This window comes from Aethalodelphis obliquidens, unplaced genomic scaffold, assembly GCF_003676395.1.
Source record: "Aethalodelphis obliquidens isolate GAN/ISIS:26980383/991018 unplaced genomic scaffold, ASM367639v1 scaffold9, whole genome shotgun sequence".
Lineage (NCBI taxonomy): Eukaryota > Metazoa > Chordata > Mammalia > Artiodactyla > Delphinidae > Aethalodelphis > Aethalodelphis obliquidens.
Window position 1 is genome coordinate 18,610,941 of NW_020837953.1, and position 18,996 is coordinate 18,629,936.

Consider the following 18,996-nt stretch of genomic DNA (forward strand, 5'->3'; position numbering starts at 1 on the left):
AAAAATATGGCCCCATTTTCTCTCCTTTGCTTTTAGTGTCCAATTAAAATATGATAGACTATTTGACATTGTTTCATAGGTCATTCTGGCTTTATTAATTTTCCTTTGTTCTTTTCCTTTTTGTTCCTTATATTGGGTACTTTTCACTGATCTAGCTTCAAGATCTCTGGCTCTCTGACTCTGTTCTGTCACATCTGGTGAATTATTGGACTTTTTGTTTCTAGAATTTCCATTTGATCCTTTTTTGTGTATGTTAAGAGAAAATTGGTGAAATGAGTTTAACCATTTGCTTTGATGCTGGAACATTAGGGCTTCTGTGTTGTCTCCAGCCAGTTTGTGGACATGAGACATGCCTAGGAGCTTCTGCTTCACTGTGGATTTTTATAAGAAGAAGGTATGTAGTAGTGTCCTGATCTATATAGGGTTTAGAACCTAATCCATTCTTTCATCTGATTCCTTACATCATCCCTGATGTTTTGAGATTCTGGGTTTTTATATGAAAACAAAGTAATTAGAAGAAATGAGATTTAAAAAAACAATTATTTTAATGATAAATAGCATGGATTATTGTGTCACCTCCAATTGTCTCCTTCCTCTAATCTCTGTTACCTTTGCTCCATCTATAACATTGCTGCCTTAAGCTGTGGTACACTAATAAACACACAGACCTACCTCTAATGCCACATTTTCAACCCTAGCCCTCAGCTTCATCTCCCTGAACTTTATATTGATGCTATACTGCACCATTGTTTTTGGATTTATGATGCAGTTAAATATCTTCATGTTGTTGCCCATACTCTTCATTGTATCTAGGTAGTCTTCCTTTCTATTTTACTCATTGTTTAATGCCCAGCTCAAGTGTCAGCATTACTCTGAAAGGAGGTAACCTTCCTTTTTCTCTTTGTTTCACCTTTTTCCTTCCTCCTTCCCTTCCTCCATTCCTGCTTTCCTTCCTCCCTCCTTCCCTATTTTCACCTCTTTCTTCCTTTTATTACCATAGCTCTTTGAATATACCACTGTTACAGCTCCTAAATGGTGTAGCTATCTGTATTTTGATCTCTTCCACCCAGTTGTGAGTTTTTCGTTGACAAGGATTGGGTCTTTTTCATTTTCATAGGCCCGTAGCACCTAGCATAATATTTGATACATAGCAGATGTTTAATACATGTTTATCACAAGAATAAACATGTCTTTTCCTAGTTAACTAAGAAGTAGCTATTCTGTTCTTCTTAAGGAAACTTTTCTAATTGTATATTAATTCTCTTGCTGTTTTAAATTAAAGGCTGGTCTTTAGATGTTCTAGAAATTGTCACTTTGCTTCTTTTCACTCAGACCTTTTCTTTTGATCAGCAAGCCAGGGGTCAAGATAATTTATTTCACTTCTTAATATTAACTCACATATACTTTGAATTTGAGAGACTTTGGAGTTCCTATTCTTTGGGTGGGTGAACTGCTTGACTTACTCTGACATTAATGACTATTTAGAACTTTTATCAAGACTAACGTGGTCCAAAGGAAAGCCAGGAAACAGCTTGAAATCAAGAAACTTGAATTCTTTATGGACATTACCACCTACTTTGCTTTGTGACAAGTGACTTTTGACTCTGTTGGGTATACCACTGTATTAGATTAGAGCTCCTTGATTCCAGTTTTTTTCTTAATTAAAAAATATTTTTTATTGGGCTTCCCTGGTGGCACAGTGGTTGAGAGTCCGCCTGCCGATGCAGGGGACACGGGTTCGTGCCCCAGTCCGGGAAGATCCCACATGCCGCGGAGCGGCTAGGCCCGTGAGCCATGGCCACTGAGCCTGCGCGTCCGGAGCCTGTGCTCTGCAACAGGAGAGGCCACAACAGTGAGAGGCCCGCGTACCGCAAAAAAAAAAAAAAAAAAAAAAAAAAAAAATATTTTTTATTGAGATATAATTCAGATACCTTAAAATTTACCCTTTAAAAGTGTGTGATTCAGTGGTTTTCAGTATATTTGCAAAGTTGTGCAACCACCACTATCTAATTCCAGGACATTTCATTTTTAATTAATTAGTTAATTTCTTTATTGGCTGCGTTGGGTCTTCGTTGCTGCGCACTGGCTTTCCCTAGTTGAGGTGAGGGGGGCTGCTCTTCGTTGTGTCGTGCAGGCTTCTCATTGCAGTGGCTTCTCTTGCTGTGGAGCACGGGCTCTAGGTGTGCGGGCTTCAGTAGTTGCAGCACACGGACTCAGAAGTTGTGGCACGCGGGCTCAGTAGTTGCGGCATGTGGGCCCTTAGAGCGCGCGGGCTTCAGTAGTTGTGACGCGTGGGCTCAGTAGTTGTGGCTCGTGGGCTCTAGAGTGAATGCTCAATAGTTGTGGTGCATGGACTTAGTTGCTCTGCGGCATGTGGGATCTTCCCAGACCAGGGCTCGAACCCGTGTCCCCTGCATTGGCAGGCAGATTCTTAACCACTGCACCACCAGGGAAGTCCGACATTTTCGTTTTATCAGTCCAAAAAGAAACCCACTTCTCATTACCAGGTCCCTCCCTCATCCTCCAAACTTCTGGCAACCAGTAATTTACTTTCCATCTCTATAGATTTGCTTATTTTGGACATTTTATATAAATGGAATCATACAATATGTGACCTACTGTGTCTGGCTTCTTTCATTTAATGTAAGGCTTTCAGGGTCATCTATGTTGTAGCATATAGCGGCATTTTATTCCTTTTTTATGACTGAATGATATTTCATTGTATGGGTATATCACAGTTGTTTATCTGTTCATCAGTTGATGGACATTTGGGTTGTTTTCACTTTGGGCTGTTATGAAAAATGCTATGATCATTTGTGTATAAGGTTTTGTAGGGCCGTAATGTTTTCATTTCTCTTGGACATGTTTTCATTTCTCTAGGAGTGGAATTGTTGGGTCATATGTTTAATCTTTTGTACTGCCTCGACTGTTTTCTAAAGAGGCTGCATCAGTTTACTCTAACAATTACGAGGCTTCCAGTTTTTTCATATCCTTGCCAACACCTTTTATTGTGTGCCTTTTCTATTATAGCCATCCTAGGATGTGAAGTGGATCTCATTGTATAATGGGCTTGATTTGCATTGCCCTGATGGCAGATGATGATGATCATCTTTTTATGTGCATGTTAGCATGCTCTTTGATAGAAATTGTAGGAGATGAGAAAGAATACTAGAAGATTAATACAAAATAATATGTGATCAAATAATGGAGGAGGGAATATTTCATATATATTTTATTTAACCCATAGTATATCATCAGGGTCTGTTGGACCCAATTTCGTTTTTGAGTATGTATTTTGAGTGGTTCTAATTTGTTAAGATTTTTACTTTATGATTTTTATTCTTTATAAGAAGTCTTCCAAAGCACAATTAGAAAATTTATCATCATCTTAAGAATTATTTCATCATTACCCATCAGTTTTTCTCCATCATGCCCAACCACTAAAATAACAAGAATATAGCAGAATGATTGAATGACCTAGAAGGACAATGAAGTAACGAAATTATCACTATTATCCTTCAGTTTTCTTATTGTGTTGCCCAAAGTATAGCATCCTTCAAGAAGGTGTAATAAAAGTCTGCAGATGCCATTTAAGTCTAGTCTTTTTTTGTTTTTTTCCCCTTTAGTTTTCATTGAACATAGTTGAGAGTTTAGGTATTTTTTTTCTGCTCATAATGGCAAAGAGATGAAAATTGACAGAGGAAAATTGTTTACTGTTATCAGTAGAATCAGAAGATAAATACAGAGAGCAACACTCTAATTATGATGGTGAAATTGAGTGGATGATATTATAGATTAGTTTTCCCAAACCCAAGAAATACTGAGTTAGGGATATATTTCTAAGAACAAAAAGTTACCTGCTATTCTCATCCATTTAGTCATTCAACAAGAAGGTGTTCATCATGCAGTACTTTGTGACTAGAATCTGAATCATCCCATTTTTCCCTAGGAAGTCATGTTACAGTATTTTTCATCTTTTATGATGTTTGTGCACCAAAATTCACTTGATATGGTTCATAAGTGGACAGATCCTGAAGTCTGATGTGTAAACAGAAGTGCTTACAAGGAAATAACTGATATAGAAATGAAAACATTAATTGGATTCATCATTCTATTTGGGATTTATAAACCAAATATGAAAATGTTTTTTGCAGTTATGGAGCAGAGATGGCCATCCTTCAACAAAATTCTGAGCCATCAAAAATTACAAATGTATTGCATTTTGAAAAGTAGAAGAAGAACAAGAAGTAATAATATGCTAGAATCTCTTAAATATATATTTCTAATCTGGAATCAGCATTGCCTTTTGATAGCAAAATATAAGGAAAAAAAACCCACAAGTAATAAAGTAGAACATTTCAGAGATTGGAAATCTGGAATCAGTATTTACAAGATAGATGTTTTAGTTTCATACACGACAGTTTAAGCACTTACATTCAAAAGATACTGACCATTTGATATACATACCTTCAAAACCAGAAAAATTGACTGTTTTAAATATGTATTATATATATAAAATATAGAAAGTTTGGGTTTGCTATGTTTATTTTTTTGGGGGGGTTTGATATGTTTAAATTCCTACTAAAATATCTCATACAAGGTTTTTTTCCACAATCCTTTTATTATTTATTCTGTAAATTATTTGCAAAGTGACTTAACTATAAACAAGAAGTGTCTATTGGACACAGGTGGTAAATAAATGCTGATGACTAGTTTTCCTGATGTACACTTAGGGCTGATTGTCATGATTACTCTATGAAAGAGATATGAGGAAAGTGGATCAAAGATTTTGTAACTTGTCTGAGGTTATCGAACCAGATCTGGGATTTGAATCCAGGTCTGTGGGTTAATAGATGTTCTCTTCAGGATATCACATGACCTTTTAAGTATTGTATAGGCATACATCATTTTATTGTGCTTTGCAGATACTGCATTTTTAATAAATTGAAGGTTTGTGGCAACCCTGTGTTGTTAAGCAAGTCTGTTGGGCACCATTTTTCCAACAGCATTTGCTCACTTCACGTCTCTGTGTCACATTTCGATAATTCTTGCAATATTTTAAGCTTTTTCATTATTGTTATAATTGTGATGGTGATTTGTGATCAGCGATCTTTGATGTTACTCTTGTTTGGGGTACCATGAACCATGCCCACATAAGACTGCAAATTTAATTGATAAATGTTGTTTGTATCCTGACTGTTACACTTACTGGACTTTCCTGCATTTCTCTCTCCCTCTCCTTGGGCCTCCCTATTCCCTGAGACACACCAATATTGAAGTTAGGCCAGCTGATAACCCTACAGTGGCCCCCAAGTATTCAAGTGAAAGGAAGAGTTGCACATCTCTCACTTTACATCAGAAGCTGAAAATGGTTAAGCTTAGTGAAGAAGGCATGTCGAAAGCTGAGATAGACCAAAAGCTAGGCCTCTTGTGCTGAACATTTAGCCAAGTTGTGAATGCAAAGGAAAAGTTCTTGAAGGAAGTTAAAAGTCCTACTCCACTGAACATACAAATGATAAGAAAGCGAAATTACTGATATGGAGAAAGTTTTAGTGGTATGGATAGAAGATCAAACCAGCTACAACATTCCCCTAAGCCAAAGCATAATCCAGAGCAAGGCCCTAACTCTCTACAGTTATATGAAGGCTGAATGTGGTGAGGAAGCTGCAGAAGAAAAGTTTGAAGCTAGCAGAGGTTGGTTCGTGAGGTTTAAGGAACAAAGCTGTCTCTATAACATCAAAGTGCAAGGTGAAGCAGCAAGTGCTGATGCAGAAGCTGCAGCAAGTTATGTAGAAGTTCTGGCTAAGATAATTCATTATGATGGTGACAGTAAACAATAGATTTTCAGTGTAGACAAAACAGCCTTCTATTGGAAGAAGGTGCCGTCTAGGACTGCCATAGCTAAAGAGAAGTACTGCCTGGCTGCAAAGCTTCAAAGGACAGGCTGACTCTCTTGTTAGGAGCTAATGTAACTGGTGGATTTAAGTTGAAGCCAGTGCCCATTTACCATTCTGACCACCAAGGTACATCTGCTAACAACATGGTTTACTGAATATGTTAAGCCTACTGTTGAGACTTACTGCTCAGAAAAAAAGATTCCTTTCAAACTATTACTGCTCATTGAAATTGTACCTGGTCACCCAAGAGCTCTGGTGGAGATGTACAATGAGATTAATGTTGTTTTCATGCCTGCTAATAACACAACATCATTGTGCAGCCCATGGATCAACAAACAATTTTGACTTTTAAACCTTACTATTTAAGAAATATATTTCATAAAGCTATAGCTGCCATAGTGATTCCTCTGATGGATCTGGGCAAAGGAAATTAAAAGTGTTCTGGAAAGGATTCAGCATTCCATATGCTTTTAGGAACACTCATGAATTCACTGGAAGAGGTCAAACATCAACATTAACAGGAGTTTGGAAGAAGTTGATTCCAACCCTCATGGATGGCTTTGAGGGGTTCTAGACTTCAGTGGAGGAGGTAACTGCAGATGTGGAGTGGGAACATCAAGAGAACTAGAATTAAAAGTGGAGCCTGAAGATGGGACTGAACTGCTGCAAACTCTTGACAAAACTTTAATGGTTGAAGAGTAGCTTCTTAGGGATGAGCAAAGAAAATGGTTTCTTGAGATGGAATCTACTCCTGGTGAAGGTGAAGATTGTTGAAACAACAGCAAAGGATTTAGAATATTACATAAACTTAGTTGAGAAAACAGCAACAGGGTTTGAGAGGATTGATTCCACTATTGAAAGAAATTCTGTGGGTAAAATCCTATCAAACAGCATTTCATGCTACAGAGAAATTGTTCATGAAAGGAAGAATCAGGTGATGGGGCAAACTTCATTATTGTCTTATTTTATTAAATTGCCACAGCTACCAGCAACTACTACCCTGATTAGTCAGCAGCCATCAACATTGGGGCAGGACCCTCCACCAGCAAAAAGATTATGACTAGTTGATGGCTCAGATGATGGTTAGTATTTTTTAGCAATGAAGTATTTTTAAATTAAGGTACATACATTGTTTTTTTTAGACATAATGATATTGCACACTTAATAGACTATAGTGTAAACATAACTTTTATATGAACTGGGAAACTAAAAAATTCATGACTTGCTTTATTGTGATATTCATTTTATTGCAGTGGTCTGCAGCCGAACCTGTGGTATCTCTGAGGTATGCCTGTAGTACTTTTGTTGGAATTCAGCATTGTATATTACTTAGAGAAACCTTTATGGGGAGCTTGCCTTGAAGTGAAGGAAGTGAAAGAGATTGATGTCAGTATGGCTTAGATAAGAGTTGGAGTTAGCTCCTGAATCAGGTGGAACAGGTGGCCCAGATAGTGGATTTAGCAGACACAAATTTCAAAACAGCCATTATAAATATGTTGAAAGAATGAAAATAAAACATATTCTAATAATGAATGAATGAATTGTAGAGCTGAAAAATGCAATAACTAAATGAATAGTTCACTGAATGGCCTTAACAGAATATTGCATACAGCAGAAGAAAAGATCAATTGATCAGGAACATCTAAGAATTATAAATGTATGTGCCCAAAAGTAGAGCTTCAAAAACACCAGACAAAAACTACAGAACTAAAAAGAGAAATCAACAAATCCACAGACTTTTAATTGTGTAGTTGATGTGGTATATTATATAAGTTTCAGGTACTCCATTTATAGTTGTTATAAAATATTGGCTATGTTCCCTGTGCTGTATAATATATCCTTGTAGCTTATTTATTTTATACATAGTAGTTCCAACCTCTTAAACCCCTACCCCTGTCTTGGTCGTCCCCACTTCCCTCTCCCCACTGGTAACCATTAGTTTGTTTTCTATATCTGTGAGTTTGTTTCTTTTTTTCATATCTACTAGTTTGTTTTATTTTTTTAGATTCCACATATAAGTGATAAAATACAGTATATGTCTTTCTCTGTTTTATTTCACTAAGCATAATAACCCTCCAAGTCTATCCATGTTGTTGCAAATGGCAAACTTTCATTCTTTTTTATGGCAGAGTAGTATTCCATTGTGTATGTATGCCACCTCTTCTTTATCCATTTCTGTGTTGATGGGCACTTAGGTTACTTCCATATCTTGACCATTGTAAATAATGCTGCTATGATCATTGGGGTGCATGTATCTTTTGAATTAATGTTTCCTTTTTTTTTTTTTTTTTTGTGGTACGCAGGCCTCTCACTGCTGTGGCCTCTCCTGTTGCGGAGCACAGGCTCCGGATGCACAGGCTTAGTGGCCATGGCTCACGGGCCCAGCCGCTCCGCGGCATGTTGGATCTTCCTGGACCAGGGCACGAACCCGTGTCCCCTGTATCGGCAGGTGGACTCTCAACCACTGTGCCACCAGGGAAGCCCTATGTTTTCATTTTTTTTAATACATATATACCCAGGAGTGGAATTGCTGGATCACATGGTAGTTCTACTTTTAGCTTTTTTGGGGAACCTCCATACTGTTTTCCACAGTGGCTGCACCAATTTACAATCCCACCAACAGTGTACAGGAGTTTCCTTTTTTCCACATTCTCTCCAGCATTTGTTATTTGTGGTCTTTCTGATGATAGCCATTCTGACAGGTGTGAAGTGATATCTTGTGGTTTTGATTTGCATTTCCCTGATGATTAGTGAAGTTGAGCATCTTTTCATGTGCCTATTGGACATCTGTATGTCTTTGGAAAAATATTCAGGTCTTCTGCCCATTTTTTTATCAGGGTTTTTTTTTTTTTTTGATGTTGAGTTGTATGAGCTGTTAAGTTGATATTAATCCCTTCTAAATGATGAAATTTTACAGATGCATGTTTTCTGACTAGCAGAATTAAATTAGGAATAAAAAACAAAAAGATGCTTAGAAAATCTCAAAAGTTTAGAAATTTATATAGTTTTAAAGTACCTCTGGGTCAAAGAAGAAATCATAAGGGTTATTAGAAAATATTTTGAGGTGAGTGATGAGAGCAGAAAATATCAAAATTTAAATGCTTTTAGTTGAAAAATAAGAAGGGTCCAAAATCAATTACTTAAGCATGTATGTTAAGAAGTTAGAAAAATAAGAGCCAGGTGAGTCCAAAGTAAGTAGAAAAAAGGAAATAATAAAGGGAAATCAATAAAACAGAAAATGAACAAAAAAGCAATGAAACAAGAAGCTAAAATATTTAAGGAAAAAGCAATGCCAGTTTTACAGAAACTCTTACCACCACCCCCTGTCCCCCACAAAAAAGTGGATGAAGGAACAGTTTTCAGTTTATTTCATGAGGTCATCATCACTATGATGGCAAGGAAATAATAAGAAAAGTACAGAACAATATCTTTGTGAACATAGACCCAATAATCTTTGAACATAGACCCAGTAATCTTTAACACAATATTAGCAAATTAAATTTATTGATATATGAAAAGGAGAATACATCATGACCAGGAGGGATTTGTCCCAGCAGTGCAGTGCAGGTTAAAATTTAAAAACCTATTGATTTAACTCACCATGTGAGTAGAAGAAAACTGAAAAATCATGTTATCTCAAGTGTAGAAAAGTTTGACAAAATTTGACACTCATTCAGCACACTAGGAATAAAAAGGAATTTCCTTTATTTGATTAAAGGCATCTATAAAAAACCAAGTTTATATCATATTTAATGGTGAGACACTGAATGCTTTTCCTCTGAGGTTGAGAACAAACAAGAATGCTTGCATTCACTGTTATTCAACCTTCTGTTAGAGGTCCAAGCCAATGGAATAAGGCAAGAAAAAAATAGAAGACATCCAGTTTGAAAAAGAATAAGTAAAATTTTCTTTGTTTGCAAACAACTTTATTGCATATGTCGAAAATCCTAAGGAGTCTATGGAATAGCCACTAGAAGTAATAAGTGAGTTTAGCAAAGTCGCAAGATGCAAGGTCAGTATAATTTTTTTATGCTACCGACTAATGGTTGGAAAATAAAGCAATTTCATTTACAATAGCATCCAAAATAATGAAATACTTTAGTGATATGTTTTAACAAAATATATGCAGACATGTTTACTGAAAACTGTAAAACATTACCAAGAGAAATAAAACAAGACCTAAGTAAATGGAGAGATATAGCATGTTTGTGGAAAAGACGACATATTGTTAGATGTCAGTCTTCCCCAAATTGATTTATAGAGTTTAAAAGTCCTAGCAGACTTCTTTTTCTTTCTTTCTTTTTCTTTTTTTTTTTTTTTTAGAAATTGACAAGCTGTTTCTCATAGTCATGTGGAAATGCGAAGGACCTAGACCAGGCAAAATAATTTTGAAAAAAACCAAGGTTGTAGGACTTACAGTGCTTGATTTCAAGACTTTCTATATAGCTACAATAATCAAGACAAAATGGTATTAGCACACGGGTAGACATGTAGATCAATGGAACAGACTAGAGTTCAGAAGTAGACTCACATGTATATTCATCTGATTTTTGATAGAGATGCCAGTGTAATTCAATGGGGAAAGGACATAAGTCTTTTCAAGAAATAGTGTATACCTTGGTGAAAGAAAAATTTGTATTGATCCTTACCTCACACTTACACAGAAACTTAACTATGTATCTATCTCTGACAAAGGACTTGCTATTTAAAAAGTATAAAAAAAATCCTTGTAACACAAAAAACAAAAAATCTTATAAACCAAATAAAACATGCAGCAAAATTTATGAATAACTGCTTCACAAAGGATAATACATGGATGCCAGTAAGCACTTGCAAAGATGCGTATCGACATTATTATGGAAATGCACACAAAAATCACTGAGGTACAACTATACATCCACTAGGATGGCTGTAATTGAAAAGGCTTAAAATACCAAGTATTGGCAAAGACATGGAGCAACTCGATTCTTACATTGCTAATAGTAGTAGAAAATAGTGTGACGGTTTGAGTTTATTTATATGAAATTTTATAAAATGCAAAACTATAATAATAGGAAGCAGATGAGTAGTTGTATGAGATGGACATGTAGGGGCAAAGGAAGAGGGGTTGCTTGTTGAGTCACACAAAGGAGCTTTTTAGGGTGATGGAAATGTTCTTTATCTTGATTTTGGTGTTAGTTGCGTGCATGTATACATTTGTCAAAACGCCTTTAACTGTATGCTTAAAATGGGTGCACTTTATTTTTTAAAAAATATACTTAAGTAAAGTTGACTTGAAAAAATAAAACCAGAAAACAGAAAACTCTTGTTTCTTACTTGCTCCACATAAGCCTAGAGGAGTAGGCCCTACTCTGGGAAGGAATGTGTGTTTGTTGATTGGCTGTATTTAAGCAGTTCAGTTTCTGCGAGAAATATTGTTTAATATGGAAGAGAAAAGGTAGCTGCTTTTTAAAGGTAGCGGAAGGGGATTTTTTGTGTGTGTGGTAAAATATATATAACATAAAATTTACCATTGTAATCATTTTTTTTTCTGATTAACTTTTTTTTTCCCCACATCTTTATTGGAGTATAATTGCTTTATTTATAATGTTGTGTTAGTTTCTGCTGTACAACAAAGTGAATCAGCTGTATGTATACATATATCCCCATATCCCCTCCCTCTTGAGCCTCCCTCCCACCCTCCCTATCCCATCCTCTAAATCATCACAAAGCATTGAGTTCATCTCCCTGTTGTAGTCATTGTTGTTAAGTGTATAGTTCAGTGGCATTAAGTCCGTTAATACTGTTGTGCAACCATCACCACCATCCATCTCCAGAAGTTGTTCATCTTCCCAAACTGAAACTCTGTACCCATTAAACAATAGTTCCCCATCCTCCCTCCCCCCAGCTCCTGGCAACCACCATTCTACTTTCTGTCTTTATAATTTTGACTGTCTAAGGTACCTCATGTAAGTAGAATTACAAAGTATTTTCCTTTTTGTGACTGACTTGTTTAACTCAGCATGTCTTCAGGGTTTACTCATGTTATAGCATACATGTGTCAGAATTTCCTTCCTTTTAAAGAGTGAATAATATTCCATTGTATGTGTGTACCATATTTTATTTATATGTTCATCCATCGATTGACACTTGGGTTGCTTTCACGTTTCAGCTATTGTGAATAACTTGCTATGAACATGAGAGTACAAATATCTATTCAAGTCCCTGCTTTTGATTCTTGGGTATATACCTTAAAGTGAAATTGATAGATCATACGGTAATTTTATGTTTAAGTTTTTGAGCAACTGCCATACCATTTTCCACAGTAGCTGTACCACTTTATATTCCCACTAGCTATGCACAAAGGTTCCAGTTTCTCCACATCCCTGCCAGCACTTGTTATTTTCTGTTTTATTGATGATAGATATCCTAATGGGTATCAAATGTTACCTTGCAGTTTTGATTTGTGAAGGGAAGTTTTAAGTCATTTAATCCAAACAGGTGAGTTCACAGGTGAAACTCAGATAATAGGTTAGCAAGAGCCACTAGGTGGAAGATTTTACAATTTCTTTTGTGAATCATTTCAGTTGCTTTTGCATTTGAGCATTCAGGGTTTTTTTTTGTTTTTTTTTAAGTATAGTTGATTTACAGTGTTATGTTAGTTTCCGGTGTACAACAGAGTGATTCAGTTATACATATGTGTTCTTTTCCATTATGGTTTATTACAGGATATTGAATATAGTTCCCTAGTGTTATATGATAGGACCTTGTTGTTTATCTATTTTATATATAATAGTTTGCATCTGCTAGTCCCAAACTCCTAGTCCAATCCTCCCCTGCCCTACTTCCCCCTTGGCAACCACAAATCTGTTCTCTATATGAGTCTGTTTCTGTTTTGTAGTTAAGTTCATTTGTGTCACATTTTAGATTCCACGTAACAGTGATATCATATGGTATTTGTCTTTCTGACTTAACTTAGTCTGATAATCTCTAGGTCTATCCATGTAGCTGCAAATGGCATTATTTCATTCTTTTTTATGGCTGAGTAATATTCCATTGTATATATATAACACATCTTCTTTATGCATTCATCTGTCAGTGGACATTTAGGATCTCTGTCTTGGCTATTGTGAATAGTGCTGCTATTAACATAGGGGTGCATGTATCTTTTCGAAATACAGTTTTGTTCAGATATATGGGCATTCAGGGTTTTGTAAGTACATAATGGATGGGTTAGGCTTATGAACGATTTTTTTCTCTTTTGTTGATCTATTTGTGATAAGCTACAGCCAATTATATTTTGTGTGGAAGGACAGATACATATTTGTTTTTGTAGTTTTATTAAAATGTTTAATAAATCAGTGAAATGTTTGGACAGTGAGTGGTTTCCCAGATTAATACAAATATACACAACCGTGCAAAGCAAACTAAACACTGAAATTTATCATTTCCATAAACAGTGGTTTTTAAACTGTTGTCCAGTGAGTTTGGGTATTTTTCTTCCTGCTTCAGTTTCAACTTCAGCAACAACTGAGTGTAGCACATTTTCCTGCTTTGTTTATTTTGCAACATGCTAGCCTGAACCATACTCATAACCATACTCATACTCATAATTAGTGCTTAACATTTTACGTGGTTCTTGGCAAGTTTACATCAGGTCCGGTAGGCTCATTAGCTGAAATGCAGAAAAGATAACATGGAAGAATGCCCCAGTATGGCTGTGTGTGAAGTGAGTGCTGAGTTCATATACTGCCTAGATTAGGACCTGGGGAGGCTTGGCATTATACCCTGTACTCTGACATTCTTGGCACAATTTGTTCAACATCTTCCCCCACCCCCACCCCACCCCCGCCATTTTAACACGTTTATTGAGTACTTGCTCTGTGTCTGATTCTATCGTGCACTGTGGATATAGGAATGAGTTTCTACACTTAACGAACTTGTAGCCTAGAAGGGATACAGACCTGTAAATAAAATTGTAATGTTAAGCCTGACTTATTTTCTGTTGCTTTGTTTCATAGTTCTTAGAGCAATACTTCTTTATTTCTGAGGGCCCCCTTTTTTTCCTGAAGACCATATTGTCAGTTTTATAATGGAAGTCTATATAGAAATATAGAATTCTGATTACAGAATTATGTTTTATGTTATGTTCTTGAATGTACATTTTGTAATGTTAAGTGCAGAATGTACATAAATGTATAAATGGTATAGAGATCTTGCAGAGGGAGAGAGAGATGAATTCTTGAGTATTGTGGGAGGATCAGAGAAGGATTCCTTTAGATAACATCTGAGCTAAGTTTTGGAGGTAGAATATGAGTTTGTCAGTGGTAAGGTGGATATTATAGGCAAGGAGATAAGTATGTAGGACAGGCACAGATGCATGAAAGAACATGATATATTTAAGGAGATATAAGGAGATAATTCATGTTGGGCACAAAGTGTGAAAATTGATAGATGAAAGCTGTATTTCCCCTTGTTGTCAAATATTGCCTGAAAAAGCAGCTTAGGAAGATTAATGAAATGATAGAGGGAAAGAACATGATTCTGGTCCTGACTCTCAAATCCTTGGTTGAACAGACCACTTTTATTTTTCTGAGCTTTGGTCTCATTTGTATATGTGCAAACTATATGATCTATGCTTTTCAAGTTATTTTTCAAGGGAGTCACAATTTCTGAGTGCCTGGAACACAGTAGGTCCTCAGTATGTATTTTCGAAAGAGTGGTCTGAGAATTTGTATCAAAACGTAAGAGAAGATAGTTAAAATTAACTGTGAAAGAATAAGCAATAAAAGATTTATGTACAGACCATTGCACTTATTGTTTTAAAACGTGGTCAAAAAAGTTGTTTTTATAAATTGTTTCACTTACCTGTTTAGTTTTGTGAGGTCCCAGGGTGCAGAAACTACATATAAAACAAAATTCTGTTAGACTTGAATGTCATATGCTGTTGTAATTATCTTATATGTTCAATTAAGAATTAATATATATATGTTTTAAATGTGTTCGGTTGATCATTTCCGTTTTTAATTTGGCTGTGGCAGATTTCTTGGACTTGGCTTCTTCAGATTGTGATTTTTTCCTCTCTTTAATAACATAGTTATAAATGGACTTTTTTTTTCTTGTATAAACTTTACTTTTCTCCATTCAAAACTAGTATTTCTTCTCATGCTACTTTTCCATTGTTGTAACTGTAGAATGTTTGCTTTTGAAGCAGAGGATTGTGAAAGTCCATTTTAATGTTACAGAGTTCCTGTAAAATACTGTTAATATAATTTATTTCTTTACCTTTAGGGGTCCTATTGGGCAATAGACACCAATCCGAAGGAAGATGCGCTGCCTACTCGGCCAAAGAAGAGAGCACGATCTGTAGAACGGGTAAAAGCTCTTTATCACATATTTAGTTTGATGGGGTTATTATGTCAGAAATATAGATCTTAAAAGTTCATTTCCAGTAATACAGTAAGTATAACTGTAATGAAGGTAATATTTTATTTGGATAGCATTTTCTATTTTTTCAAAGCACTTTCAGACTTATTATTTGATCTCAACAACTCTTGAGTGAGGTGGGCAGTTTAGGAATTAAGTAAAAGGGGTTTTGTTTGTTTGTTTGTTTTGTAATTAGGGCACAGCTGTTGTTTAACTGAGGGAGAATCCAGGTCTCTTGAGTTTTAATTGGTACTCTTTACTCTGTGTCTACACCACTGAGGATTGGTTTTATATAACAAAACCGTTCCCTTTCACTGAAGATAATCGTTCTGATTATATTGAATTGTCCTGATTATCCTCAAAATGTTTTTTCCTGCTTCCAGCCATGTAATAATTATTTTGTACACAGAGTCTCTAAGGACTTCAAGCTGAGTTTAAGTTGGGATTGGGTGAGCCATGAGGTATAGCAGCAACGGGATTTAGTCAGGCAGATTTATGGTGCCAGCAGAGGGAATTCAGTACTCCAGTTACTAAGCTCTGCAGAATTAGAAGTGAACTCTTAGGTCAGAACACTTTTTGGTTTTATACAAACCAAAATTTAAAAAGATAAAGTTTAGTATTGGTGGCATAGTCTTCTGGTAATAGAGTTTTAAGGCTGAGATACGTATGTAAAAATTTGAGAGGGAATGAATCTCACTTATTGCCTTCCATCTTTTGCTTTTTAAAACATATTGAGCACATGGACTTTAATTGTGTGAGAAAGTGGAGTATAAAATGTTTAGCATCTATTGCCAGATTTTAAAAGGAAGAGGAGAATCCACATTGTTTAACCCAGAGCATTAGCAAGGATGTATATCTTGAAGGGCTGAGGAATTGTGGTCTTCTCTACCATTTGCTCTCTTCTTCTGAAGTTCCTGGAACTTGAATTATTTTTGGAAAATTGAATTCTTAGTTGGGTTGACAACTGGGCATTCCTTTTGGATATTAAGCCTGACTTTTTTTCTGTTGCTTTGTTTCATAGTTCTTAGAGCAATACTTCTTTATTTCTGAGAGCCCCCTTTTTTTCCTGAAGACCATATTGTCAGTTTTATAATGGAAGTCTATATAGAAATATAGAATTCTGATTACAGAATTATGTTTTATGTATGTTCTTGAATGTACATTTTGGACATATATTTTCTGTATTTATTTCCTGCTGTTTATCTTTTTATCTTTTAAGTTTAAAGCATGTAAAATCTTCAACAATTCGCCTTTGTAGTGTAGTTCCATAATATATCCAGTACCAGAGCCTTTCAGTTAGTATATTGATATTTATTTTGGCCTGAGCTATGTGTTGGTTGCTACTGTAGGAGAGAAACCTATAGAAAGAGAACAGCTGTAATCAGAGTATGTCTAAACAGGGAGACAGATATTGTTTAACAAACACTCTGAAAGATACTCTTCTTAAAAAACATAATTTTGTGTCCTGATAAACTGATATGTCTATTTTTTTTAGAGGCTTTGGTGGGGGTAGTATTTTTATTAGGACAGAGTTTGTATTTAAGTAACCACTGGGTTATCTAAGGAAATGCCTAAGATGGTCAAATAGTGAGTACGATTTTTAAACATTTAAAGTTTTGTCAAAAACGAAACATGACCCGTAACTTGAAACTTCAAAGGATTTTAGAATGCAGATGGTAAATATGTTGACATCCCTAAAATTTCCTTATTAAATTTTTGAAATGTTACTTCTTTGTCCATCTGTAAATATCAGAGTTATATGTGAAACATCAAAGTATTTCACACATTTTTGAAGAGAGAAGAGCTTTTCATGTAAAGAGAAGCAATTTTTAAAAATGCAAGTAACAGTATCTTTATGTCTTAAATGAAAATTAAAGCCTGATTGTTATCTCCAGTCTAGTATTCTTAATGCAGTTGTCTGGACTGCCTTCCTGTTCCCTCCATTTACATGAACACAAACCCTTGTTCTCTCTTGGCCTTGTGGTAATCCTTTCTTTTTCTTAATCCTTGAATAATGTAAATGCCTTTCATTTTCCTTTTTCTAATTTCTTTCATCCTGTTACCATGTTTCCTTTATTTATCATAAAGTAGACCTGAAGACCTAAAAAGAATTATTGATAAAGTTTAGCATGGTGAAGATGAGTGGGCTCCTTGACTAGGAGTCCTGTGTTTTTCTTCTGGCTTTACAATTTACTTCTTCTGTGACTTCTGGCAAGTTGTTAGATTTTTTGAGCTTCAGTATTCTCAGCTATTTTAAAGGAAAAGATAAAAATCTTAAGAGCTGCTGTGGACTGAATGTTTGTGTTTCCCCCAAATTCTTATGTTGAAACCCTCATCCCAGTGTGATGGTATTTGGAGGTGAGGCCTTTGGTAGGTAATTGGATCAGGAATATGAAGCTCTCATAAATGGGATCAGTGCCCTTATAAGAATAGCCAGAGAGCTGGCTAGCTGTTTTCTAGCATGTGAGAATAGCAATGAAGATACCTGCAAGAAGGCTCTTACCAGAACCTGACCGTGCTGGCACCATGATCTTGGACTTGCAGCCTCCAGAACTGTGAAAAACAAATTTCTGTTGTTAATAAGCCACCCAGTTTATGGTATTTTGTTACAGCAACCTGAACTAAGATAGCAGCATAATAATAATAATGATAATTGAGTTTATGTGCTAGATTTTTTCTTAAAGAATTTTATGTATATTAACTCATGTAATTTTTATAGTAACTTCAAATGATGAAACCGATAGGCACGGATGTTGTTATCCAAGGGTACAAAGGACAATAAGTACCAAGGCCAGGATTATGAACTCAGGTAGTCTGCCTTCAGAGTCTATGCTGTTTACAACTGCGTTATACTGCCACTAGTATTTGCTGTGCTGAAGATCACAAGACTGAATTAGATTTCTTTTTATATATGCATATCTTATTGTGAGATAATGGGCCTTTATTTATTTTTGGATTTGAATACTAATTTTTTTCTTCAATGTTATTTAAATTTTTTTAAAATTGAAGTATAGTTGATATGTACTATTATATTAGTTTCTTGATATGCACTATTAGTTTCAGGTGTATGACATAATGATTTAGTATTTTCATAGATTATACTCCATATAAAGTTATTACAAAGTAATGGCTATATTCCCCTGTGCTGTACAATATATCCTCATTGCTTATTTACTTTATACATAGTAGTTTCTATCTCTTAATCCCGTACCCCTATCTTGCCCCTCCCCACTTCCCTTCCCTCACTGGTAACCACTAGCTTTTTCTCTGTATCTGTGAGTCTACTTCTGTTTTGTTGTATACATTCATTTTATTCTTTAGATTCAACATGTAAGTGATGACATAGAATATTTGACCTTTTTCACTAAGCATAATACCCTATGGGTTCATTCACATTGTTGCAAATGGCAGAATTTCATCATTATTATTATTTTTTATAAATTTATTTATTTTTAAAATTTATTTATTTTGGCTGCGTTGGGTCTTTGTTGCTGCGTGCGGGCTTTGTCTAGTTGCAGCGAGCGGGGGCTACTCTTAGTGGCAGTGCGCAGGCTTCTCATTGCAGTGGCTTCTCTTTGTTGTGGAGCACTGGCTCTAGGCACACAGGCTTCAGTAGTTTGGCATGCGGGCTCAGTAGTTGTGGCTTGCGGGCTCTAGAGCACAGGCTCAGTAGTTGTGGCGCATGGGCTTAGTT

The 18,996-nt window shown here is 35.7% G+C and overlaps 1 protein-coding gene across 7 annotated transcripts in view; it reads left to right on the top strand.

Annotated features, from left to right (window-relative positions):
- FOXJ3 (forkhead box J3) overlaps positions 1-18,996 on the top strand; it is a 131,257-nt gene that overhangs the window by 60,144 nt on the left and 52,117 nt on the right. For all 7 annotated transcript variants that reach the window (XM_027108908.1, XM_027108911.1, XM_027108907.1 and 4 more), the window contains exon 5: positions 15,168-15,251. In XM_027108908.1, the coding sequence (XP_026964709.1) occupies positions 15,168-15,251 (84 nt within the window). The remainder of the gene's footprint in view (positions 1-15,167; positions 15,252-18,996) is intronic.